The 27,833-nt window shown below is 40.5% G+C and overlaps 1 protein-coding gene across 2 annotated transcripts in view; it reads right to left on the reverse strand.

Annotated features, from left to right (window-relative positions):
• Window positions 1-27,833, reverse strand: part of LOC140196836 (receptor-type tyrosine-protein phosphatase alpha) — a 202,387-nt gene that overhangs the window by 98,772 nt on the left and 75,782 nt on the right. The window contains exons 3-5 of one of the 2 annotated variants that reach the window (XM_072256681.1): window positions 16,137-16,216; window positions 15,279-15,587; window positions 13,476-13,496 (exon numbers count right to left, since the gene is read on the reverse strand). In XM_072256681.1, the coding sequence (XP_072112782.1) occupies window positions 13,476-13,496; window positions 15,279-15,587; window positions 16,137-16,209 (403 nt within the window). In that variant the 5' untranslated portion in view covers window positions 16,210-16,216. The remainder of the gene's footprint in view (window positions 1-13,475; window positions 13,497-15,278; window positions 15,588-16,136; window positions 16,217-27,833) is intronic. The other variant, XM_072256682.1, reaches the window with a different exon arrangement.

Genomic DNA, 27,833 nt, shown 5'->3' on the forward strand with positions numbered 1-27,833 from the left:
CAATGTTCAAGTGGTTTCTGTTTTTTGTGAGTATGTGCTTCACTGCACTGAAGCCTTTTTCAACAATATAGGAGGATGGGAATGCAATGAAGAGCAGTTTGGCTCTTCACCAGAACCAGGAAATTTTGTATGACACAGTAGTCACATACCACAAAAGCCAACATTTTTGAAAACCATTCTTGCATCTTCATCATTCTGAAGTTCGATAATTTATTTTTGTAAGCTCTCTTCCTGTTAGACATAGAAACATAGAAAACTTACAGCACAATATAGGTCCTTCAGCCCACAAAGCCATACCAAACATGTCCTAACCTGAGAAATTACCTAGGGTTACCCATAACCTTCTATTTTTCTGAGGTCTATGTACCTGTCCAGAAGTCCCTTAAAAGACCCTATCGTATCCGCCTCCACCACCAGCGCCGGTAGCCTATTCCACACACTCACCACTCTCTGTGTAATAAATTTACCCCTGATATCTCCACTGTACCTACTTCCAAGCACCTTAAAATAGTGCCCTCTTGTGCTAGCCATTTCAGCTCTGGGAAAAAGCCTCTGACTATCCACACAATCAATGCCTCTCATCATCTTATACACCTCTATCAGGTCACCTCTCATCCTCCAAGCAAAAAAGGCCGAGTTCACTCAACCTATTCTCATAAGGCACGCTCCCCAATCCAGGCAACATCCTTGTAAATCTCCTCTGCACCCTATGGTTCTGTTCTTCCACACTGCAAAGAAATGGGTAATTTCTCTTGCTCTTAACATACTTGTAGAATGCCTTGGGATTTTCCTTAATCCTGTCCGCCAAGGCCTTCTCATGGCCCCTTCTGGCTCTCCTAATTTCTTTCTTAAGCTCTTTTCTGCTTGCCTTATAATCTTCTAGATCTCTATCATTACATAGCTTTTTGAACCTTTCGTAAGCTCTTCGTTTCTTCTTGACTACATTTACAACAGCCTTTGTACACCATGGTTCTTGTACCCTACCATCCTCTCCGTCTCATTGGAACATACCTATGCAGAACTCCATGCAAATATCCCCTGAACATTTGCCACATTTCTTCCGTACATTTCCCTGAGAACATCTGTTCCTAATTTATGCTTCCAACTTCCTGCCTGATAGCCTCATATTTCCCCTTACTCCAATTAATCACTTTCCTAACTTGTCTGCTCCTATCCCTTTCCAATGCTATGGTAAAGGAGATAGAATTGTGATCACTATCTCCAAAATGCTCTCCCACTGAGAGATCTGATACCAGACCAGGTTCATTTCCCAATACCAGATTAAGTACAGCCTCTCCCCTTGTAGGCTTATCTACATATCGGGACAGGAACCCTTCCTGAACACACCTAACAAACTCCACCCCATCTAAACCCTCACTCTAGAGAGATGCCAGTCAATAATTGGGAAATTAAAATCTCCCACCACGGCAACCCTGTTATTAATACATCTGTCTTCCTATCTGCTCTTCAATGTCCCTGTTACTATTGCATGATAAAAACACCCAGTAGTATTGACCCCTTCCTGTTCTTAACTTCCGCCCAGAGCCATCCACGTCTCTGTAATGGCCACAACATCATACTTCCAAGTTCTGATCCACGCTCTAAGCTCACCACTTTGTTCCTAAGACTCCTTGCATTAAAATAGACACAGCTCAAACCATCGGTCTGAGCGCATCCCTTCTATATCACCTGCCTATCCTCCCTCTTGCACTGTCTACAAGCTATCTCTATTTGTGAGCCAACTGCCTCTTCCTCCATCTCTAAAGTTCGGTTCCCACCCCCCCAGCAACTCTAGTTTAATTCTAGGCTCATCCAGTTATATCCCAAATTCTGTTTTTCCAGCTCTGTGCATAGTTGATACTCAATATCTTCACTCATTTTGTCAATACAGTTATTACTCAAAGGAGCTGATTTTAAAATATTGGTATCCATATTAAGAACAGTGGTGAGCACTTCTGATACAGCAGGCATTATTAATCTTTCCTCAATTGTATGGGATTTTCCACACTTTGCTATCATTTTGGAAATGTTATAGGAAGCATTGAGACGTCTATCAAGGTCATTTTTAGCTTTCTTGGCAAAAGCCTTGAGTATGCAACAGTTTTCAAATGCTTCTTTCATCTTCTGGAACTGAGTAATATGGTGAGTGACCTTTTAAAGAAATGTTCAAGCAATCTTGGTGGTATCATGGCTTCATTAGGTAGTGCGGTATTGCAAATAAGACACAAGGGGCATCGCTGATTTGACAAGAACGACATTAAACCATACTCCTGGTCGGTCACATTGTATTGACGCACTTTCTGTAGTTCAGTTTCTTAGCAGAATCAGAATTCAAGGCTTCACTAACTCAGACTTGTAGAGATCGTGCCGTACATATTTATCCATCGTTAATGGGGCTAAATTAAAATTAAAAAATGATCACCAACTGGAAATACCTGTCAAATGTTGACAACGGCAGTGAGTTAACACGGACAGATTGGTGGTAGCAGCACGCAAAAGAACAGTGAGGTGATGATGATTACGTTGACAAGGATTCAGGTTGGAATCTCAATGTTAGTCAGGACAGAGCTGGTGTTCAGCAAGCTACCTTTATACTACTTCAGTTGGCTCGATTGACCAATCATATAAGGTCTCATAATCCCCAAAGATGACTCTTGACCACATATATGAAGCTGAGGTCACTTTGAAACCTTAAGAGGAACCCTCGGAGTCGGCAGGTTCACTGATTGGCTCTCTTTCAACGTTTGGTTCCAGCCAGCGCTGTATCGTTGCGTGACCTGTTTTCCATAGATCTGCCCAGAAAGTTGAGAGGGTGTACTTGACTTACTAATTGTTAAACGGCATGAATTCATTCCATGCCATGAGCCAAGTGAACTGTTGGGCACTCTGGTTCCTAATTTATGCATCCTTGATAAAGTCTGTTTGGTTGGTAAGGTCAGATGAAATTGCCAGGTTTCAGATACACTGTGACGATGAATGCTCACTGCCTGCAGAGCTATGGTTCATCCTGTGTTCCAGTGCCTTATCCCTTTTTTTTTTTTGGAAGTGCCTGCTCTGCAAATGGTCAATCAGCTCTCAACCCTCATGTTAGGATGTCGCTTACCGCCCCTTGCAAGAATCGTGAACGCTTCCCCAACAACTTCTATTTCCCCTATTGGCCCCTCAAGACACATAACCGCCCCCTTGGGGGCCGGTACCACCCCCGTTGGGAAATCACTGGATTATACCATTGTAATTGTCCCCAATTATGTTGGTGGAAGCACAGTAACTGAATATACTTAAGAGATCAACAAAACTTTAGATATTAAGAAAATGAAAAGATGGAGTATGGAGTCTCTAAGATACAAGATCAGCTATGTTCTTAATGAAAAGGCAGCGAAGACACAAGACTAGAAGTTCCTCCATCATTTTGTCTATGTTACTATGAGACTGCATGCCTTACTTTTGAGTATTTATTAGCACAATAAAATTAGTAGCATGGAGCAGGGCAATCTCAAACATTAATATTATTTGCCAATAATTAGATTAGATTCAACTTTATTGTCATTGTGCTGAGTACAGATACAAAGCCAATGAAATGCAGTTAGCATCAAACCAGAAATGCAAAGAACAGTGTTATTTACAAAATAACTGCGAATAAACAGTAAGTGCTACAGCACACAAATATAAAAGTACTAAGACAGTACAATATGGGTGCAATACTGCTTAGCGCTGTAATGTGAGGTTCAGCAGGGTCACAGCCTCAGGGAGGAAGCTCTTCTTGTGCCTGTTGGTGCTGGAACAGAGGCTCCTGTAGCACCTACCAGATTGGAGGAGAGTAAAAAGTCCATGGTTAGGGTGAGATGCATCCTTGATGATGCTTTTCGCCCTGCCCAGGCAGCATTTATGGTAAATGTTCTCAATGGTGGGTAATTGGGTGCCGATAATCCGCTGGGCAGTTTTCACCACATGCTAGAGCGCCTTGCGGCCCGATATGGGACAATTGCCATACCACACTGAGATGCAGTTGGTGAGTATGCTCTCAGTGGTATAGCGGCAAAAGTCCGTCAGTATCTTGGGACAGGGGTGAGCTTTCTTGATGCTCCGGAGGAAATAAAGGCGCTGTTGCGCCTTTTTGATCAGGATGGAGGAGTTCAGGGACCAGGTGAGATCCTCGGAAATGTGGACACCAAGGAACTTGAAGCTCGATAAACGCTCCACTACAGCTCCGTTGATGTAGATGGGGACGTGAGTGTGGCTCCTAACATGCCTGAAGTCCACAATAATCTCCTTGATCTTCTGAGTGTGAAGGGCCAGGATGTTGTCGGCACACCACGCGGCCAGGTGCTGGACCTTGTCCCTGTAGACCGTTTCGTCATCCCCTCTGATCAGGCCAACCACCGTGGTGCCGTCTGCGAACTTGATTGTGCAGTTAGAACCATGTACAGGAACGCAGTCATAGGTGAAAAGGTAGTAAAAAAGAGAGCTCAGAACACAGCCTTGAGGCATGCCGGTGTTCAGGGTGAGAGTGGAGGAGGAGAGGTTGTCTAACTTAACTGATTGGGGTCTGTTAGTCAGAAAGCCCAAGGTCCAATTGCAGAGGGATGAGCTGATACCAAGCTGGTGAAGTTTGGCAATCAGCTTGGAGGGGATCACAGCATTGAATGCCGAACTAAAGTCAATGAACAGCATTCTGACGTAAGAGTTGGGGCTGACCAGGTGGGTCAGGGCAGAGTGAAGTGCCGTGCAGATGGCGTCCTCTGTTGACCTGTTGGTGTGATAGGCAAATTGATGGGAGTCCAGGGTAGTGGGCAGACAGGATTTCAGATGTGATAGAAGCAGTCTCTCAAAGCACCTTGCAATGATGGGGGTGAGTACAACTGGACGGAAGTCATTCAGCCCCATGGCAGTGGAATGCTTCGGCACTGGCACAATGGTGGCGATCTTGAAGCTTGTGGGGACAACTGCCTGGGCCAGGGACAGATTAAAAATGTCCGTGAAGACCCCGGCCAACCGCCCTACACAGACTCTGAGCACACGGACAGGTATTCCATCCGGACCAGCTGCCTTCCGTACATTCACCCTGCTCAGGGTGGCGCATACATCGGAGGTGGAAAGTGAGAGAGGCAGTTCACCAGGTGGGAGATCTGCTTTGACGGTTCTCTTGGTCAAAGCAGACGTAGAAGTAATTGAGCTCATCAGGGAGGGAAGCAGAGCTGGAAGGGGGCTCGAGGTGGTTTGAAGTCTATAATGACCTCTATGCCATGCCACATGCGCCAGGGGTCCAAGGAGTTGAAATGCTCCTCGATTCTCTGTTTGTATATGTGTTTAGCCTGAGAGATTCCCCTCCTCAGGCTGGCCCTGGCTGAGCTGTAAGCCTCCCGGTCTCCAGACCTGAAGGCTGAATCTCTGGTTTTGAGCAGGAGGCAAACTTCTCTGTTCATCCATGGTTTCTGACTGGGGAAAACTTTTATTTGTTTTTGTGATGTCATTCTATCTACACACTTGCTGATGTGCTCAAGGACTGAGCTGGTATATAAATCAATGTTAATCTGAGAGTCTGTGGTGGCATGGGCAGCAAACACGCTCCAGTCTGCGTGCTGGAATTGATGTTGAAGAGCAGAGTCAGCCCCCTCCAGCCAGATCTTAATAGTCTTCATTGTGGGTTTCATACGTTTAATGACCGGGCTATACTTGGGAAGCAGAAACAATGAAAGATGGTCGGACTGTCCCAGGTGGGGGAGGGTAGTGGCTTTGTAAGCATCAGCCACATTTGTGTAGACGTGATCTAAGGTTTTATTACCCCTTATGGTGCATGATACATTTTGGTAAAGTCTTGGAAGCACGAAACATAGGTTACAATGATTAAACTCCCCAGCGACAATAAAGGCTCCGTCTGGATGCAACGTCTGCAGCTTGCTAATAGCGGCACTGAGGTCTTTCATGGCTACTTTAGCATTAGCATCCGGTGGAACATAAACTGCGACAGCAATGATGCATGTAAACTCTTGAGGTCGACTAAAAAGGTCTGCACTGAATAATCAGGTACTCCAGATCAGCAGAGCAATAAGTGTCAGCAATGGTAGAGTCAGTACACCATGATCGATTCACGTAGATGCATAAACCACCTCCCCGACTTTTACCTGTCACTGTTGCAGCTCTGTCAGCCCTGAAGAACATGCGCCTTTCCAGTTCTACTACGTTGTTTGGGACCTCACTGTTTAGCCACGTCTCCGTAAAAAACATGATGTTGCAATCCATAAGCCTTCTTTGTGTGAGGGTCCAAGTCCTTAGTTCGTCCAGCTTGTCCATCAGAGACCGAACATTGGCGAGGAAGATTCTAGGTAGCGCTGGCCGGTGTGGATTTAGCCTTAGCCTAGCACGCAAACCTCCACACTTCCCTCGTCTTTGTTTATGGTCTTGACGCTGGCACCAGGCCCTTCCGGTCAGAGCGAGTTGAATGCAGGTCTGCGGTGTCCTTACTAACTCCGGAGGTAGTTGGTCAAAGTTGAATGGACAGCCCAAAACTGAGTTGGTGCATTGATAGTTAATGTCCAAAAGTGACTATTTGCTGTAAGTGTAGTTCGCATAGCCAAATCGAGCAAACACGCAGGAAACAAGCAGATAAATTAACACTATTTTTCAAAATCTGGTAAGATACTAAGCCTCGCGATACACACACGCCACCACCATCACCAGGTAGAGTTAATGTGAACTGTAGGACAAGTTAGGTGATGTTATAACAACTTTCCTTGAAATATTACTTGCAAACGTGGTATACCCTTGAAACCATCTTCAACTCTCATAATTGCTCCATCAATTTAAGGCTCAACACAGATAAATCTGCATTTATATGAAGCATTTATTCAGGATAAAGATATGCATTCTAAAATTATAAAGTATCAAAAAAGTTCAATTAATTCAGAAATGAAGCTGGTACAGCTGTTTAATGAAATGCATCTCCACACCGAAGTTTATGCCTAACTCTATCAAATGCCTGTAAGGAGTTTGTATGTTCTCCCCTTGACCATGTGGGTTGCCTCCGGGTGCACCAGTTTCCTCCCCCATTCCAAAGGCATACTCGTTGGTAGGTTAATTGATCATTATAAATTGTCCCGTGATTAAGCTAGGATTAAACTGGGTGATTGCTGGACAGCACAGCTCGAAGGACCAGGAGGGTCTACTCCGTGCTGTATGTCAATAAAGAAAAATAAAATTCTATTCACCTGTTATAGTATCACTTCCTTCTATGCCATGTGTCTCCCAAACATAGCAATCCTTTCCAATTAAAACACCTCATGTGGCAGTGTGTTCCAGATATCAACTCCTCTCTGTACTGGAAACCTAAACCTCAAATCCACTTTAAAACTCCTCTAACTTTAACCCATGTTCTCTGGTTTTTGCAGCTCTTCTATTCGAAAGAATATTTTGACTATCTAGCTTTTTCATACCTCTCATAATCTTACATCTTTTTTCAGGTGATCCCTCAGACTCCTTTGGACCAGGGGAAACAAGACCAGCTGTTCTATTCTAAAGGCTTCCAATCAAGGCTACATCCAGGGGAATTTGTTCTGCACTCTCAATTGCCAAACACATTCCTGGCATATGGTGTATGGTGTATTGGCCTTCATCAATCATAGAAATGAATTTAGGAGCCAAGAGGTAATGTTGCAGCTACAGTGGCGTGCAAAAGTTTGAGCACCCTTAGTCAAAATTTCTGTTACTGTGAATAGCTAAGGGAGTAAAAGATGACCCAATTTCCAAAAGGCATCAAGTTAAAGATGACACATTTCTTTAATATTTTAAGATTACTTTTTTATTTCCATCTTTTACAGTTTCAAAATAACAAAAAAGGAAAACCGCCCGAAGCAAAAGTTTGGGCACCCTGCATGGTCAGTACTCAGTAACACCCCCTTTGGCAAGTATCACAGCTTGTAAACGCTTTTTGTAGCCAGCTAAGAGTCTTTCAATTCATGTTTGGGGGATTTTCGCCCATTCTTCCTTGCAAAAGGCTTCTAGTTCTGTGAGATTCTGGGGCCATCTTGCATGCACTGCTCTTTTGAGGTCTATCCACAGATTTTCGATGATGTTTAGGTCAGGGAACTATGAGGGCCATGGCAAAACCTTCAGCTTGCGCCTCTTGAGGTAGTCCGTTGCGGATTTTGAGGTGTATTTAGGATTATTCTCCTGTTGTAGAAGCCATCGTCTTTTCATCTTCAGCTTTTTTTTGACGGACAGTGTGATGTTTGCTTCCAGAATTTGCTGGTATTTAATTGAATTCATTCTTCACTCTACCAGTGAAATGTTCCCCGTGACATTGGCTGCAACACAAGCCCAAAGCATGATCGATCCACCCCCATGCTTAACAATTGGAGAGGGGTTCTTTTCATGAAATTCTGTACCCTTTTTTCTTCAAACATACCTTTGCTCATTGCGGCCAAAAAGTTCTATTTTAACTTCATCAGTCCATAGGACTTGTTTCCAAAATGCATCAGGCTTGTTTAGGCGTTCCTTTGCAAACTTCTGACGCTGAATTTCGTGGTGAGGACACAGGAAAGGTTTTCTTCTGATGACTCTTCCATGAAGGTCATATTTGTGCAGGTGTCGCTGCACAGTAGAACAGTGCTCCACCACTTCAGAGTCTGCTAAATCTTCCTGAAGGTCTTTTGCAGTCAAACGGGGGTGTTGATTTACTTTTCTAGCAATCCTACGAGCAGTTTTCCTGGTCTTCCAGACCTCAACTTGACCTCCACTGTTCCTGTTAACTGTCATTTCTTAATTACATTACAAACTGAGGAAACGGCTACCTGAAAATGCTTTGCTATCTTCTTATAGTCTTCTGCTTTGTGGGCATCATTTATTTTAATTTTCATAGTGCTAAGCAGCTGTTTAGAGGAGCCCATGGCTACTGATTGTTGGGACAAGGTTTGAGGAGTCAGGGTATTTTTAAACCTTTGAAATTTGCATCACCTGGCCTTTCCTAACAATGACTGTGAACAAGCCATCGCGCTAACAAGCAATTTAAGGCCTGAGACCTTGCTAGAAGTTATCTGAGAGCTCCAATCCCTTGGGGTGCCCAAACATCTTCATGGTTCTCCTTTCCTTTTTTTCACTCTAAAATTGTACAAAACAAAAATAATTCACTAATCTTGCTTAAATGTTGAAAAGAATGTTTTATCTTTAACTTTATGACTTTTGGAGATCAGATCATCTTCTACTCACTTAACTATTCACAGTAACAGAAATTTTGACCGAGGTGCCCAAACTTTTGCATGCCTCTGTATACAGGACCCTGGTCAGACCCCACTTGGGGTACTGTGCTCAGTTCTGGTCGCCTCACTACAGGAAGGATGTGGAAACCATAGAAAGGGTGCAGAGGAGATTTACAAGGATGTTGCCTGGATTGGGGAGCATGCCTTATGAAAACAGGTTGAGTGAACTTGGTCTTTTCTCCTTGGAGTGATGGAGGATGAGAGGTGACCTGATAGATGTGTATAAGATGATGAGAGGCATTGATCGTGTGGATAGTCAGAGGCTTTTTCCCAGGGCTGAAATGGCTCCCTCCAGAGGGCACAGGTTAAGGTGCTTGAGAGTAGGTACAGAGAAGATGTCAGGGGTAAGTTGTTTTTTTTTTTAAACGCAGAGAGTGGTGAGGGCGTGGAATGGACTGCCAGCAACGGTGGTGGAGGCAGATACGATAAGGTCTTTTAAGAGGCTTTTGGATAGGTACATGGAGCTTAGAAAATTAGAGGACTATGGGTAACCCTAGTAATTTCTAAGGTAGGGACATGTTCGGCACAACTTTGTGGGCCGAAGGGTCTGTATTGTGCTATAGGTTTTCTATGTTTCGATGTTTTTCCTTCTCTCATATAGCAACTAGAACTGTACACAATATAACATGTGTAGCCTAATCAGTATTTTGTAAAGTTGGAACAGAATTTTTATACTAAATGCTCTGACCAATGAAGGCAAACATGTATACAGCTTCTTCACCTCACTTATGTTGCCATTTTCAGAGAACTATATTACTTTTTGAACACATGGTTCCTCCATTTGCCAACAGTTCCTAGTATCCTAACATTTACAGTACACATCTGACCTTTATCTGACATGCAAAATGCTTCACCCAGCACTTGTCGGGTTTAACTTCCATCTACCAAAGATCTGCCCAAATTTTTCAATTCATCTATGTCCTGTTATAACCTTAGACAACCTTCCTTGCTCTAACTCCACAACTCTCACGTCACAACAAACATACTTCCTATCTTCATGTCCAAGTAATTAACATACCTCACTAACAGTAAAGTCCTAGCACTGGTTCATATAGTACACCACTATTCACAGATTTACAATTAAAATAAAATATGCTTCCACTAGGATCTTCTGCCTTATCATCAAGCCAAATTTGGATTCAATTAACTAGCTCACCTGAAATCCAGTATCTTAACCTTCCAGACCAATCTAGCATTCAATCTAGTAAACCTGGTTGCTCTTGAGAAATAAAAGGAAATTAGCTATATCCTTCTAATATCTTAGACCAGAAGACACAGGAGCAGAATTCGGCCATTCGAGTCTGCTCCACCATTCCATCATGGCTGATATATTAGTCTCTCAATCCCATTCTCCTGCCTTCTCCCCACAAACTTTGATGCCCTGATTAATCAAGAACTATCAAACTCTGCTTTAAACACACTCAGTGCCTTGGCCTCCAAAGCTGTATGTGGCAATTCACCACCCCCAGCTGAAGAAATTCCCCCTCATGTCTGCTGTATATGCAAATCCCTCTATTTTGAGGCTCTGCTCTCTCGTCCTAGGTTTGCCCACTATTGGAAACATCCTCTCCACATCCACTCTGTCTAAGCTGTTCAATATTCGATAGGTTACAATAATATTCCACTTCCACAATGGCCGCTCTGCTTTCACTTCCCTTGTTTTTATTGGCCCTTGCTAAGTAACTAATAACCTAAGCAATCTCCCGCTCAGCAGATAAGACCCAACAGGTCCCGGTCACTTTGTAAACCTAAACCTGATGTGTAAAGACTGCAATGACCTGCTCTCCAATCCACTCCACGATCTCCCACCTGGCAGTCTTGCCTTTGTTTCCACTGTATTCCAAGATAGATCTCATCTGGCCCTTATTCTCTACTTTCTTACAAATCATACATACCAGACCATCAACAAGTCTTTGCATGAGCTATCCTCCACAACTTTCACCTGGATGAATACATACAAGATGATTTCATTTATGACCTTATGCATATCCTCATAAATTTGATGACTGGGGAGGCACACTCTTTCCCTACTCCAAATGTACTTATAGAATGACTATAAGTATTGACATTAGAGAGGGTTCAGAAAAGATTCACGAGAATGATTCCAAGAATGAAAAGGGTTACCGTATGAGGGAAGTCTGGCAGCTCTTGGGCTGTATTCCCTGGAGTTCAGGAGAATGAGGGGGGTGAATGTTAAAAGGCCTGAACAGATTAGATATGGCAAAGTTATTTCCCATGGTAGGGGATTCTAGGACAAGAGGGCACCACTTCAGGATTGAAGGATGTCCTTTTAGAACTGAGATGCAGAGAAATTACTTTAGTCAGAGGGCTGTATATCTGTGGAATTTGTTGGCACAAGCAGCTGTAGAGGCCAAGTCACTGGGTGTATTTAAGGCAGAGATAGATTCGCCAGGGCGTCAAAGGGTATGAGGTAAAATCAGGGGGGGTGGGATGACTGGAAGAATTGGATCAGTCCATGATTGATTGGCGGAGCAGAATTGATGGGCCAAATAGGTACTTCTGCTCCTATATCTTATGGTCTTAAGGGTTTGATTTTTTCCTAATATTCCCTTCCATGGCTTTCTTCTTAAGTGCTCTCCTACATCTTCTGTAATTCTTAAGAGACTCACTCAATTGCAGATGGCTAAACTCTGTTCCTCTAATTTCTGCTTAATATTAAAATGTCCATTGTATAACCTGAACAAAGTGATTGCCTTTCTCTTATTATTAGGTGTTTGCCATTATGCCTTGTTGGATGATCCTAGCAAGATATCCTGTTCACATACTTTTCTACAATGCGCTCTCAATTCAGCAATACAACTTCTTCTACTCATTTAAACCCTCAACCATCCCCGCCAACATGCCTCAAAAATCTATACCGTATACACTACCCAACCTTCCTCAACTTTTCTGCCCTGCAGGAACCCTTGAAATAATTTTCAGGTCTCAGGGAGCCCCTGCGTAAAAATTATTATACCTACAGCTCACAGTCAAAAATATGATCAGTAAAATAATTGTCAAAGCTCTTTAGAGTAGAGGATAAATTTTTAGCCAGCCTTTCTTGAAAAAAAAACAGGTAGTTAAGCTTAGCTTTCTTGAAATTAATCTCTTTCCCTTTCATAAAATTTTAAAACTCTTAAGGCAAACATAATAAATTTCTGTTAAATAACTGACATAAGCCAAAATGGGATTTAATTTTTTAAAAGTAGGCTCGGTCGATTTAATTTAAATAAAGATTGTAAGTTGATTTTAATTAATGATATTCACAACATGAAAAATTATTGACAATGTTGAATAACAAAGTTACTAAAAACCATAAGCCAAAGCAATATGAATAAAAATATAGCCTAAGACACAATTTTATGTGAAGGGGGGAGCGGTGGGGTTGGTGGGGGGATGGCAAGGAAGGGGGCGGAGAGAGGAATAAATAAAAAATAAGTACACCGGAACTCCTGGGGTAAACGCACATATTACATGGTAAGGATGTAAAGAGATTCCTTATAGGACAGTGCCAGAATTAAACTCCAGAATGTCCCAAGGTATAATAATGCTGTGCCACCACTGGAAGGAGGCCCTCAGTTGGTCAAGGTCAATCCATGAATGTTCATCCTAGCTGTCTATGGATAAGCAAGCCAGGGCAGTACGAGCAAGCTGTTACCATGCAGAAGACATTCCTCCTCTCTACACAGCTGATGAAACCAGCGGATTGGCAGAAAACGATACAGTTTGCCACAACTCATTAAGATTATGTCATGAGTACCTGCCAAATCCATGACATATAGTTAGAACAGGATATGAGTGTATGAGGACACTGCCACAGGTGGGTTCCCTTCCAAGTCACAGCATTCTGACTTGAAAGGAAATTCCTATTGCTTCCGTGTCACTGTACACAAACCATGTAACTTCCTATTCAACAACAGGAATACAGAACTTTGGCCATGGTTGACAGCTATCTTCAAAGATCATCACTGACAGGTAATAAATGTTGCATTTGCCAGTAAAGTAAGAGTTGACACAATGAATGGCAAAAATAAAGTGCTTATGGCATGTTGGTACCAACACTTGTTTGTATGGTGAAACTTGCAACTTTGTGACAAACCAGTTACTTTAAAAAGAACCATTTTTGCTAAATTTTTAGGTCACACAATATAAAACTGAAAATTCCTAAGGAGCTCACATAAATGGTGGAGATGGAAGCTATCCTGTTGAGAATTTAGCTCTTACCTGGATCAACCGTTGTTCCACCTATATGGGAAAAATATTAAAATACACTTTAAATTTAGAAAATTTGATTTGTTTTAACCACCTGCTGATCAGTTAAGTTTTGGAGCAGCACTAGATTGCTAATTTTATTGAATGACTGGACTTAAATATAATTTTTTAAATAAATTTTATTTTTAAAATGGATATAACATTGCCACTGAACAGATTAAATTAATTCAGTTCTTCAAAATGTTTTCTGTATTATTAGTGAACCAGAGGGTGTATACTATTTGAGATCTGAACCGTTGAGGATAACTTGTTTAGGATGAATTTCACATAATGCATCTTTAAAGGCGAATAGTGCTGCAGCTTTTCTATCATTGTATCAGGTAATGCATATTACTAACTCGCCAAAAAAATAAATAAATACTTGATATACACCTTGATAAAATTATAACATTCAATTGAGCATACTGAAAGTGTAAGCTTCTATTTGACATATTTTCTTTAGACAGAATTGTACTAATTTGTAATGTAGATAAGGATTTCCAGAACATGTACATATTTCTGGTAACTAGGTATCCCACAGAAATTTTCTATCAAAACACATTTCCAAAAATTACAGCACTGCCACACCACTCAACCACTCCATATTTGAGACTGAAGGTTGAATTAATTGGGGTTGAAATGCCTAGGCTATTATTTGTAAGAGTGGCACAATCAAAAACTCCACAGCCGGTTATTTAGCATCCTCTCATTTGATAATGAATAACGAGGATGATGATCTGGGTGAATTGTAATGAAGAACAGCCTGGAATCAAAATGTCTCTGAAAAAACTGGAGATAACCATCTATTCTAGACTGAGGTCAAGTATATTAAACCCGCCTTATCAAGGCAGGTTCCTTTGATAATCAATTGGGTTTATATCACTAACATGTTTTTCAAAATTCATTATTAACTTAATAATTTACAATAAAACAAAATCACTCAATCACCATAAATTAATAGCTTTGGTAATTAAACAGCATAACAAGCCAGTATTTGCACTAATCAAGCCAACTAGTTATTCAGTGATCCCCGATATAAATGTGGAGCCTTTATTTTCTTTAACAATGGCTACACACTGAAATGTAAGATATACAATCCCCTGACATCATCATTTCAATTAATTATAGGTTGAATACAGACCATTCAGGATGTTTTAAAAGAATATTTATCGTGTTTTACTCATTTTATAGCTCCAAAGAAATTAAAATTTTCACCCGACACACTAAAATATGCAAATTAAGGCATTATTTGCTCAAGACCCCTTTCAGAATGCAAATGGTAGTATTTTGAACATTCCGGTGGAGTCAAATCCCAGAATAATTGCTTCACAATTTAAGGATGGAACTTGTTTTCTCTTTGGCAAAGCAAGACCTGAAGCTAAAGAGCAGCTAACTTGCCACTTTCATATTATGGAAGACATGGATGGATCAGAGAAGAAGAAAAAGGACGACGGTACGCAGTAGTCAGTGAGGCAATTTCCTCCCCTACTTCAAACACAATACATGTAACACAAATGCAAGAAACACATTTCATGCACAGTAAAAGGTTAATGTGGGATAAATGAAACCCATGCACCTTCTTTGCAAAATGTGGTTGATGATTAAAATTTTATGATTAATACATTTTCCCCCACACATCACAAAGAAATGCATTCTTTAATAAATCAATGCAACAAATTCAGTTTTTTTTTTGTTCCAGCACAACACAATCACAGCAGGATTTACTTTCAAGCAAAAGTAAAACTGAACAAAATGGCATGAAGCAGCTTGCTCTACCTGATGTGGGAACTGCTGACGTTTCGGCCGATGACCCATTGGATTTTCCACTTGCTGTTATGGATGGACTGGCAGTAGCATTAGAATTTGTAATGTTTGGAGTCACTTCCTGCAATGGTTTATTTGTTGCTTCAGCTGTAGCTATAGAAGAATTCACACTGGTAGCATCTGTGGTATTAAACATTTGTGAATCATCTCCAGTCATATTTGCTGATCCTGGGTTGGGGGTACCCTGGGTTGTTGAATTTTCTAGTTGCATAGTTGAATTTATTAAGCTTGAGGTGATGATGGTGGTGGCAGAAGGAGAAACTAAAAGTAAAAAGCAGATCAAAAACTGAAACCGGCTAAGGGCATGCAGTAAATAAATCACCTTTTATATGAATGAAGCTGCTAAGTTAAAAAAAAAATAAAAAGGGAAAGTATTACATAGAAAAACATCTTTCATATCACACATTACTAAACTTTGTCCATTAACAATGCAAAATTCATTTTAGATTCATCACATTCAGAAATGTCCAATTCGCAACTTAAATTTACATACCATCTGCACAGGTTGAATTTAATATCCAAGCAGAAGTACAACTGCTTTAATGTTTGTAGATTTATCAATTTGAAATACTTAATTTTCTTTTTATCTTTGGTGTAGACTGTGGCGCAATTCATTTTAACTATGATAAGAGATTTGACTTTTTGTTATTCATACTCAAAACTACTGAATCATATAATATTTTATAATTCAAAGTTTTTATACTGGAAATTAATCTAAAACATGGTTTTACTCAATGACCATAAACCAAGCAGCACATGGGATTATAATGCAGTGTCTGCTTCAGATACCAATGACCTCCAATTACTTACCTGTTGTGTTTTGTTCATTAGGACATACAGGACAACTGCAAATCAGCAGCAAAAGCAGAAACCAGATATCCATGGTAATGCTGGAAATAAAAGTGAAAGAAGATAATTCTAGTATAGATGCATTTTGCAATATCTCAACTGTATTAAACTTAACATCACACATACTTTAAGTTTGAGATATCTCTTAAAATTCAGACAATGAATACAGTAGTCAGTTACAGGAGTATAGCAAGGAATATCCTAACAAAATTATTATCCAATTCCACAGCAATGACTTAGCAAAGGAGTGCAATAACCAAGAACGTATTTATTGCGAACTTGCTAAATACACTTGGTATTCATTCTTCATATCTCCATTTATTTTGCTTGTATAGGTCGACCTTCACTAATCTGGCACCACTGGGACCTGAGGAGTGCCGGATTAGTGAAATGCCGAATTACAGAAGGATCACATTAAGCATAATCAGTGTCGGATTATCAAAGAAACTGGATTACAGGTAGTCTGATTAGTGAAGGTCGACCTGTAGTACGTTTGAACCTTGACTTTGTTTTAAGTTTTGCTTAGAAACAATTTACTGCCCTTTATCTGAACTCCATAAATGAACTGCAGTTCCTAAAACAATGACTGTATTAAAAAAAGTGCATTTAGGTGATGATGGCTGGTTGTTTGCTAAGAGTCCTCAGGAGTGACAGAACAATCGTCGGTGACTGTGGAGACCAATTCTGGATCTGCAGACTCTGGAGCAGTGGGGACAAGGGAACAGCTGGGATGTGGTACTTGGGTAGTAGGATCCTTCCTGCATCTTCTTTTCAGCAGTCGCTCTTCTAGGTTCCTCAAAATTCTTGGCTGATCCATGGATCAGTGCATTGAGGTATTACAAGGCCAAGTAACAGATTGCACAGTAAAGTGTTACAGTTGCAAAGAAAGTGCAAAGCAGGTGAACAGTATGGTGCAAGGCCATAGCAAGGTAGGCGTGAGGTCAAGAGTGCATCTTATCGTACTAGGGGATCCTTCAATAGTCTCAAAGCTCTTTGAGGTTGGTGGTACTTGCTTTCAGGCTCTCTTTTAAATCTTCTGCCCTATTGGAGGGGTAAAAAAAGAGAATGCCCAGGGTGGTGGATTATTTAATTACGTTGGCTACAGCAAGTGTAGGCTGATCCCAAAAGGGGATGCCGAGCTGTGAGCACATTTCTGCAGTTTCTTGCAGTGTCAAGCAGAACAGTTGCTAGAGTAGTGATGTATCTACACAGGATGTTTCTTATGGTGTTTTGATAAAAATTGGTAAGTGTCAAGGGAACACACCAAATTTCTTTAGCCTCCTGAGAAAGTAGAGGTGCTGGTACTCTTTCTTGCACAACTCATGAAAAAAAATGCAAATGATGGTAAAGCTCAAAAGTGAATAGAAAATGCAGCAAACAATCAGCAAATCAGGCCAGATTTGTGGAAGAGAAATAGTCAATGATTCAGGCTGAAGGTTCTAACAATGTTTGTTTTTCTTTCACAAATGCAGTTTGACTTGATTTTTTTTTTAAATAGCATTTTCTGCACTTTCCAATTTCCCACATAATTTTGAGACCATACGTAAGTTTTCAGTACATTTTAATTAAACTTGATAAATGTACGTAGCTCATCAAACCTGGAGCTCAAAATGCAGTTAAAAGGGAAACAGTAAAATTTCAGGTCCTTAACAACATCTCCTTTGATGAAGGATTACTATCCATTAACATTAACTTCATTTCTTACTCCACAAATGCAATCTGGCATGCATTTTCTGGTTTTGTTTCCAATTCTGGTCATGACACTGATGCAGAAGTGTTAATGGTGCAGCCAAGACCTACGAGAATGGCTCCAGAAATTTGGCAATTTCAACAACAAGGTTAGAAAGGAGATGGTGGATTTGTTTTCCTTGAAACAAAGGAGGTTGGGAGAAGATTTGATAGAACCAAATAAATGGTCTAGATCAGGCATTTTACAAATTATTTTTCAAATAAGCAGCATCAGTTCAAGAAACAAGGAACATGGATTTCAAATTTTAGGCAATTAGATCATGGGGATTTGGGGAAAAACATTTTTAAACTTGCTGTCCGTAAGAGACATTCAAACACAACCTATACCTTTATACGGAAATTCGATAGGTACTTCAAGAATAATTTACATAACTAAAAGGTAAATGGACAGATTGACTTATTATACAAGTACAATATAGTGTACTGCACATTTTCCCTGTGGCCAGATTTTGTTCCACATCCCTTCACTAGGTGCTATCAATTGCCCCCTGTTGCAGTGGCTGATTGGAGAATGAAGGCAGTAAATGAGCATGTGTGAGAAGAGAGTTTACGAAGAAAGCAGTGGAATGGGATTGCTATGAGAGTCAGCATAGGCTCCATCACCTAAATGTTACAAGGAATTAAGAAAAACATAATTATCTATAGCTGAGTGGCCAGAAGAGAAAAAATATGCTTGAAACTCTATTTCCAATGGAACGCAAGATCCATTAAAGTAATAACACCAAATACTTAAGTAATAAATGGTAGACCCTTAAAAGACTTTATTTCAGTATATGTCAATTTTTTTTAATTGGTTAAAAAAAGCATCACAAATATCAATTGCCTGTTCTTAGCTTTGCCATTCGAGGTTAAGAAAAACAGACAGCAAATGTTTCCTCATTTCAAGTATCTAGAACAGTGCAGCATAGAAATAATCCTGTGGCTGTGCCGAACATGATGCCAATCCAAATTAATTCTATTTGCCTTTCTCTGCCCATTCAGACACCTGTTGAGATGCCTCTTAATGTCACTAACGCTTTGCTTAGACCATTTCCTGGCATCACATTTCAGGCATGTCTCTGTGTAAAAACAGAAACTTATAAATCTCCTTTAAATATAACCCATCTCACCTTAAACCTATATTATACGACCCTGGGAGAAAGAATCTGATTGTCTACTAAGTATACGCCTTTTATAATTTATATATACTTTCAATAGGTTCCATCTTCTGCGCCCTCTCCAAAGCCTCCACATCCTTCCTGTAATGCAGTGCCCAGATTTACACACAATACTTTAAATGGAGCCTAACCAAAGTTTTATACAGCTGCAACATGACTTCCTGACTTTTACACTCAGTGCTCCAACTAATGAAGGTAAGCATGCTATGCATCTACCAATCCAATTGATTGCATTGCCACAATGAAGGTGCGATAGACTTGTACCCCAAGATCACTCTGATCATCAAATTTCCCAATGGTGCTCCTAGATACAGTCAGCCCTTCTTATCCACGAGGGATTAGTTCCGGGACCCCTCGCAGATACCAAAAACGCGGATGCTAAAGTCCCTTATTCAACCTGTCTAAATGCGGTGGACCTTAGGACCCAGCGGAACCCTGGACCTTGTTTAACCTGTTTCAGTGCAGTGGACATTAGGACCCGGTGGCGGAGCTCTGAATCCACAGTGTTTCTGTTCACGAAAATAATCACGATCATGATTGAAAATAAAGTGGAAATAATAAAGCGATCAGAAAGAGGTGAAACGCCAGTCATTGGAAAAGTGTTAGGCTACAGTCGGTCAACGATCAGAACAATTTTAAAGGATAAAGTGAGAAAGGTCCTGCCCTGCTGAAAACTACAATTATTACTAAGCAACGCATTGGTTGAATTAGTTGGTTTTGGGGTTTTGGGTTTTAGATCCTCCACATCAACCTGGCAGGGATGGAGAGTGCGCTCAGGAGCGGTCTGTCACTGGATCGAACTCGGGAACTTCCGTTCCTGACCCGGTGCTGAAACATACATTTCTTAAGTGTTTTATATGCATAGAAAGGTAAAATATATAGTATATACTAAGACAAACGTTTGACTAACTGACACTAAATAATATCGGATGTACCTGTTCTGACTTACTTAGTAAGAGAACTTAACGTTTTTTGTTTGATCTCGATCCACAATAACCTACACACATCCTCCCTGCCTGGCCTGCTGCGTTCACCAGCACCTTTTATGAGTGTTGCACATCCTCCCGTATACTTTAAATCATCTCTAGCTTGCTTATAATACCTAATACCATGTAAATGCTATGTAAAATAGTTGTTATACTGCATTATTCAGGGAATAATGACAAGAAAAAAAAGTCTGTACATGCTCGAATAACAAGTGCTGGAAAGAGCACTTCCAGGTTTTCTCGATTCGCGGTTGGTTGAATTCGCACATGCAGAACTCGCGGATAAGGAGGGCCGACTGTACTGTGCAATAGCAGAGGAAAACGAAAGTACATGCCAATCCCAGTGTTCATGAACATTCATGCAGCTAAGCTAGCTGTCCAGCAAAACTGGACTCAATACATGCAGCTATAGAAAATGTTACAAAAGCCAATGATACAATGAAATGTTAAAAACTCTAGAAGCTGCAGGTCTGAAATAACTTTGAAACAACTATTTCATTAATTTCTCCTGCTTTCCTCTTATTTTTTTTTTGCAAATACTAATACAATTGTAATTATTCAGCCCAATCATAAATCAGAATTTTCTTCCTCAGATTGGAATTTTTTGCCTTGCCGATAGAGTCTGACTGCAGTCAATTTAGGAAGCACAATTTGCAGAGAAATCTTTTTCCAGCTCCTGAGAACACAGCCAAATGCATCACCTGCAAAGGATGCTTATGTGGCTTCTGGCTTTCAACAGGATACAAAACCTGGAAATCCCTCTAGGCTGGATAACAATTCACAATTAAGTGAAAAGGGCAGCAATCATATTAGTGTCCAAGAAGAGTAGGGTGAGCAGCCTGAACAATTATAGCCCAGCTATACTCATATCTACTGTGATGAAATGCTTTGAGAGGTTGGTCATGGCCAGAATCAATTCCTACCTAAGCAAAACCCTGGACTCGCTGCAATTCAATTATCAACACAATAGCTCAACAGCAGATACAAGCTCACTGGATCAGCTGGTTGATTGGTGTTGCAACAATGGCGCACTCAACATCAGGTAAACCAAGGATTTGATTGTGGACTGTAGGAAGGTGGAGTCAGGGGAATACATACCAGTCTTCATCGAGGGATCAGCAGTAAAAAGGATGAGCAGTTTCAAGTTCTGGGGTGCCAAATCTTTCATCTTTGAAGATCTATTCTGGGCCAAACATATTGATGCAATTGCAAAGAAAGCACAACAGTGGCTATATTTCATAAGGAGTTTGTGGAGACTTAAGACTCTTGGAAATTCCTACAGGCATACTGTGGAAAGCATCCTAACAGGTTGTATCACTCTCGAGTATGGGAGGGCCACTGCAGAGGATTGGAAAAAAATGCAGAAAGCTATAACTCAGCCAGCTAGCCTCTCCAGCATTGAGGACACCTTCAAAAGGCGATGCTTCAAAATGGTGGCATCCATTATCCATTAAGATCTCCTCTGGACAGGACACAACCTCTTCTCATTGCCACCATCAAGGAGGAAGTACAGGAGCCAGAAGACACACACTCAGCGTTTCAGGAACAGCTTCTTCCACTCCGCCATCAGATTTCTGAATGGACAATAAACCCATGAACACTATCTCACTATTTCCCTTCTTCTATTTTTGCACTACTTGTTTATTATATGAATTTCTTATTGTAATTTAAACTTATTTTACATATTGCAATGTACTGCTTCTGCACAACAACAAATTTCACGACATATGCCATTGATATTAAACCGTATTCTGATTCTGAAACAGTTGGATGGTAATCGTCAGGGAATCCAATTCCAGTAGGGATACATACACAAAGCAATATTAATGTAGAACACACAGAAATAGTGTCACTGCAGATACTGTACACTACTTAATTCAAAAGTCCATTACAGTAGACTGACACAAAGCTTGAAAACAGATGATATTTCTATACTGTATCGCAAAGCTCCCCCCAACCCCCGCCATAAGAGCACAGAACAGCTGAACCCGAAATTTGAAAATCAAAATTAAAACCTGGAAAAACTTGGCAAGTCAGACAGCTTCTGTGGAAAAAGAAAGTTAGTATTTTAGACCCGTAACCCTTCAGCAGAATGTAAAAAGGGAGAAATGCAAGTAGGTTTATGAATCAGAATTACAAAAGCAAGCTGCAAGAAGACTCACATATATAGATAATATGAAGAGGTTAAGTGGGCTGAAACATCAGATTAAGTACTAAATAAGGAAATGGTAGGAATGAGAACCAGGATCAGGTTCATTATCATTGACGTGTGTCATAAAATTTGTTTTTTTGTGGCAGCAATATAGTATAAGACATAAAAAATTAGTGCAAAACAGGAATAGCAAGGTAGAGTTCATGAGTAGGCAAATTTCAGGGACAGAAGAGCAGAATATTGCTTATAAAGAGTATTTTCCACTCTGACAGGCAATGGAATCAGAATCTGGTTTAATATCACAAGCATATGTCGTAAAATTTGTTAACTTAGCAGCAGCAGCAGTACAATACAATACGTAATATAGAAAAAATAAATAAGTAAATCTATTACAGCAGGGGTCCCCAATCTTTTTTGCAACGTGGACCGGTTTATTATTGACAATATTCTTGCGGACCGGCTGACCCAGGGGGTAGGGTTGCCAACGGACAAGAGTAGCAGTCAAATATGTATGCGTGTACGTGCCGATTTTTTTCTACAAATTGTTTTTGGCGATTCTGTTCGCGTGGGGGTGTGTGGGGGGGGGGGGGGTAATCACGACCGGAATGTAGATGATAAGTGGCTAATACACCCAATTTCATTTCTAAAGGGTTTATCTAACAAATTTAATATTAAACACACAACGCATATTTTCCTCGCATGAATATAGTGATAAGTCAATTATCAAGGAAGGACAGGGGAGCTTGAAGTAAGTGTTGAATGAACTTCCAGTAGAAGTGGTAGAGACAGGTTCGATATTATCATTTACAGAAAAATTGGATAGGTATATGGACAGGAAAGGAATGGAGGTTATGGGCTGAGTGCAGGTCGGTGGGATTAGGTGAGAGTAGCGTTCGGCACAGACTAGAAGGGCAGAGATGGCCTGTTTCCGTGCTGTAATTGTTATATGGTTATATAAGTCATTTATAAGTCAATAGCATCATAACATTTTAAGTAACGTTTGGATATTAAACACACAGCACATATTTTCCCCGTATGAACATATAAAATCATAGCAACACACCAATATCGCTGAATCAGTGGGAGCCCTGGGCTTGTTTCCCTACAACAAGACGGTGCCATCGAGGGGTGATGGGAGACAGCCATACTCGAAGGGGGTTCCTTATGTCCAGTCTATTCCGCAATCTAGTTTTCATTGCATTCATTGCAGAGATATGTTGGAAGTGGAAGCAACGTTTTCAGTATTTCGTGGTTATCTCAGGATATTTAGCCTTGAATTTGATCCAGAACACCAGCAGAGATGTTATGTCAAACATACTTTTCAGCCCACCATCACTTGTAAGCTCGAGGAGTTGATCTCCTTCCCGCGCTGACATGGATGGCGCGCGGGTCATGATTTCGCGTGCGTTCAAGCTCAACAGTGGCCATGACAGGGAATGAGGAAAGGTGCAGCTGACTCCTATCACCAAATCATATTGTTTCCTCTCGGCCCAGTAGCGCTGCCTTGCAGCCCGGTGGTTGGGGACCGCTGTATTACAGTAAGTGCATATGTATGTTAAATTGTTAAATTAAAAGTAGTGCAAAAACAGAAATAATAAAAAAGTGAGGAGTGTTGATGGGTTCAATGTCCATTTAAGAATCGGATGGCAGAGGGAGCATGCTACCTGACAAGGTGGAGAAGGCAGGTACTCTCAACATTTAAGTACGTAGATTGGCTCATGAATTGCTAACACAGAGTGAGTGAAATTGACTAAGTAATATCAAATGGTTCTATCTGTTGGAGCCTCCATACCAGACAGTGTTACAATCAGTCAGAATGCGCTCAGCCATACATCTATAGCAATTTGCAAATCTTTGGTGGCATACCAAATCTCCTCAAGCTCCCAACAAAGTAGAGTCACTGGCATATCTTCTTTATGATTGCATCAATGTGTTGGGCCCAGGATAGTCCCTCTAAAATGTGATACTCAGGAACCTGAAGCTGCTCATGGGCTGAGCAACATTAACCCCTTAATGAGAAATAGTGCTTGTTCTCTCAGCTGCTCCTTGCTTAAGTCCACAATCACTTCTTTGATCATGCTGACATTGAGCGTGAGGTGGTTGTTATGACATTAATCAACCAGAGGATCTTTCTCACTCCTGGAAATCTCACCATCATTTGAGATTCTACCAATAATGGTATCATTGATGAATTTGTATATGCTGTTTGAACTGTGCTTGGACACACAGTCAGAAGTACAGAGAGAAAAGAGTGGTGGTCTGAGCATGCATTCTTAAGCTGCGCCTGCATTGAAACATCAACTTCACTTGCCCCATCACTGAACTGTTCCCACAACCTATAGACTCACTTTCAAGGACTCTTCATCTCATGTTCTCATTATTTATTGCTTATTTATTATTACTATTATTAGTAGCATTTTTTAAATTTGTATTTGCAATTTGTTGTCTTTTGCACATGGATTGTTTGTCCATCCTGTCTGGGGCAGTCTTTCAGTGATTCAATTGTGTATACTTGTACTAACGTTGAATGCTTGCAAGAAAATTAACCTCACGGTTGTATAGGATGTCATAGGGTTGCAAGAAAAAGTCTGTGAACCCTTTGCATTTACTTCTTTTTTTCTGAATTAATTACCCATAAAATATGATCTGACCTTCATATACAATGGTGGTAGAAATTTTGTGAACCCTGTAGAATTTCGCTGTTTCAAAAAATCCCAACTGCTTGCAACTATTTAGCTAATTAATGTGCAAAACTAAACCAAAAATGGTACTGTAAATCACTTTAAGCACTTGAAATTATTTCAGCATATAATTGTTGTGGATATTTACTCTGTGGCCACATTATTAGATATAGAAGTGGAACCTGGTCAGGTCTTCAGCTGCTGTAGCCCATCCACTTCAAAGTTTAATTTGTTGTGCACTCAAAGATGTTTTTTTGCACACCACTGTTGTAATGCATGGTTATTTGAGTTATAGTTACCTTGTCAGCTTGAACCAAAGCATTCAGAAGAAACAAGGCATTAACAAGGCATTTTTGTCAACGGAACTGCCACTCACTAATTTTTTAATTTTGTTTTTCATACCATTCTCTGTAACCTCTAGAAACTGTTGTGCATGAAAATCCCAGGTGATCAGTAGTTTCTGAGATACTCAAACTTTGCCATCTGGCATCAGCGATCATCCTTCCATGGTCAAAGTCACTTAGGTCACATTTCTTCACATTCTGATGGTTGGTCTAAACATATGAACTTCTTGACCATGTCTGCATGATTTTATGCACTGAGTTGCTGCCAGATGATTGGCTGATTAGATATTTCCATTCACGAGGAGGTGTACTAGTGTACCTCATAAAGTGGCCACTGGTGTATAATCAAATGGTAAGACAAGAGCAAACCAGTATTTTCTTTAAAGATGACATTCTGTAAGCAAGCATCTTCCAAAGCTAACAAGTGCTTCAGGAATAACAGTTCTAAAACAATATTAAACAGTGGTGCTCGAAAGTCTGTGAACCCTGCAGAAGTTTCTCTATTTCTGCATAAATATGACCTAAAATGTGATCTTCACGTAAATCCTCAAACTAGATAAAGAGAACACAATTAAATAAATAACACAAAAAAAAATTATACTTTTTCTTTTATTTATGAGAAAAATGATCCAATTTTACACATATTTGCTATAAAACATATGTGAACCTTTGCATTCAATAACTGGTGTGACCCTCCCCTCCCCCCCTACACTCATACAGCAAAATAATTTCAACCAAACATTTCCAGACCTATTGATCAGTCCTGCACATTGGTTTGGAGAATTTTAAGCCATTCCTCTTCACAAAACTCCTCCAACTCTGGGATGTTGGTGGGCTTCCTTGTATGAACTGCTTGTTTCAGGTCCTTCCACAACATTTCTATAAGATTGACAAAACTTTGACTCAGCCATTCCAAAACATGAATTTTCTTCTTTTTAAACCATCCTCTTGCTGATTTACTCGTCTTTCGGATCATTGCCTTGTTGCATTATCCAACTTCTATTAAGCTTCAGGTGACGGACTGCTACCCTGATGTTCTCCTGTAAACAGTCTTGATACAATTTTGAATTCATTGTTCCTTCAATGATTGCAAATTGTCCAGGCCCTGAGGCAGTAAAGCAGCCCCAAACCTCCTTTCACCATGCTTCACAGCTAGGATGAGGTTTTGGTGTGCAATGCCCTTCTTCCTCCAAACAGAGCAATGTGCATTTCTGCCAAAAAAAAAATTCAACTTCCATCTCATCTGTCCACAGAACATTGTCTCAGAAGCATTATAGAACATCCAGATGGTCTTCTGCAAACTTGAGATGTGAAGTAGTTTTTTTGGAGAATAGTAGTCTCCTCCATGGTGTCCTTCCATGAACAACTTCTTGTTTAGTGTTTTTCTTGTAGTGGACACTTGAACAGAGACCTTAGCAAGTTCTAAAGATTTCTGCAGGACTTTTGCTGTTACCCTTGGTTCTTTTTCACCTCCTTCAGCATTGCACACTGTGCTTTTGGTGAGATCTTTGCAGGATGCCCTCTCCTAGGGAGAGTTGCAACAGTACTGAGTTTCCTCCATTTGTAAACAATTTCTCTTACTATGGACTGATGAACACTCAGGTCTTTAGAAATGCTTTTGTAGCCTTTTCCTGCTTCATGCATCTCTACAATTATTCTTCTAAGATCTTCTGAAAGTTGTTTTGATCGAGTCATGGTGCACATAAATAGACCTTTCTTGAGAAGAGCAGGTTCTGTCAGTAACTTGACTTTGTGTGTCTTTTTTTCAGGCAGGGCACTTCTACAGCCCACACCTCCAATCTCATCTTATTGATTGGAACACCTGACTCCAAATAGCTTTTGTCGAAGGAGACAGGAGATTGGAAATTTGGCTGAGTGAGTGGTGTCATAACAACAACCTCTCACTCAATATCAGCAAGACCAAAATTGTAGTCTTCAGAAGAGGGAAACCAGAGGTCCATGAGTCAGTTCCTCATCAGAGGATCAGAGGTGGAGGATGTTGCAAAGAAAGCACTGCAACGTCTCTACTTTCTTGGGAGTCTGTGGAGATTCGACATGGCATCTAATATGTTGACAAGCTTCTATAGACGTGTGGTGGAGAGTATATTCACTGGGTACATCACAGCTTAGTATGGAAACACAAATGCCTTCAAACAGAAAATCCTACAAAAGGTAGTAATTCAGCCCAGCACATCACAGGTAAAACCCTCCCAAACACTGAGCATATCTAGATGAGATGCTTTCATAGGAAAGCAGCACTCATCAGAGATCTCAATCATCCAGCTCATGCTCCCTTCTCACTGCTGCAATCAGAAAGAAGTAGAAGTGGCTCAGGAACTTGCACCACCACGTTCAAGAACAGTTACTACCCCTCAACCGTCAAGCTCTTGAATAAAAAGGTACACTCACTTGTCCCATCACTGAAATATATCCACAACCAATTATCTCATTATCTCATGTGGACTCTTATCTCATTATCTCATGTTCTCATTATTTATATTTGTATTTGCACAATTTTGTTCTCTTTTGCACTCTGGCTGATCTTTCATTGATCCTGTTATAGTTACTATTCTACAGATTTGCTGAGTA

This window comes from Mobula birostris, chromosome 4, assembly GCF_030028105.1.
Source record: "Mobula birostris isolate sMobBir1 chromosome 4, sMobBir1.hap1, whole genome shotgun sequence".
NCBI classification, from domain to species: Eukaryota; Metazoa; Chordata; class Chondrichthyes; order Myliobatiformes; family Myliobatidae; genus Mobula; species Mobula birostris.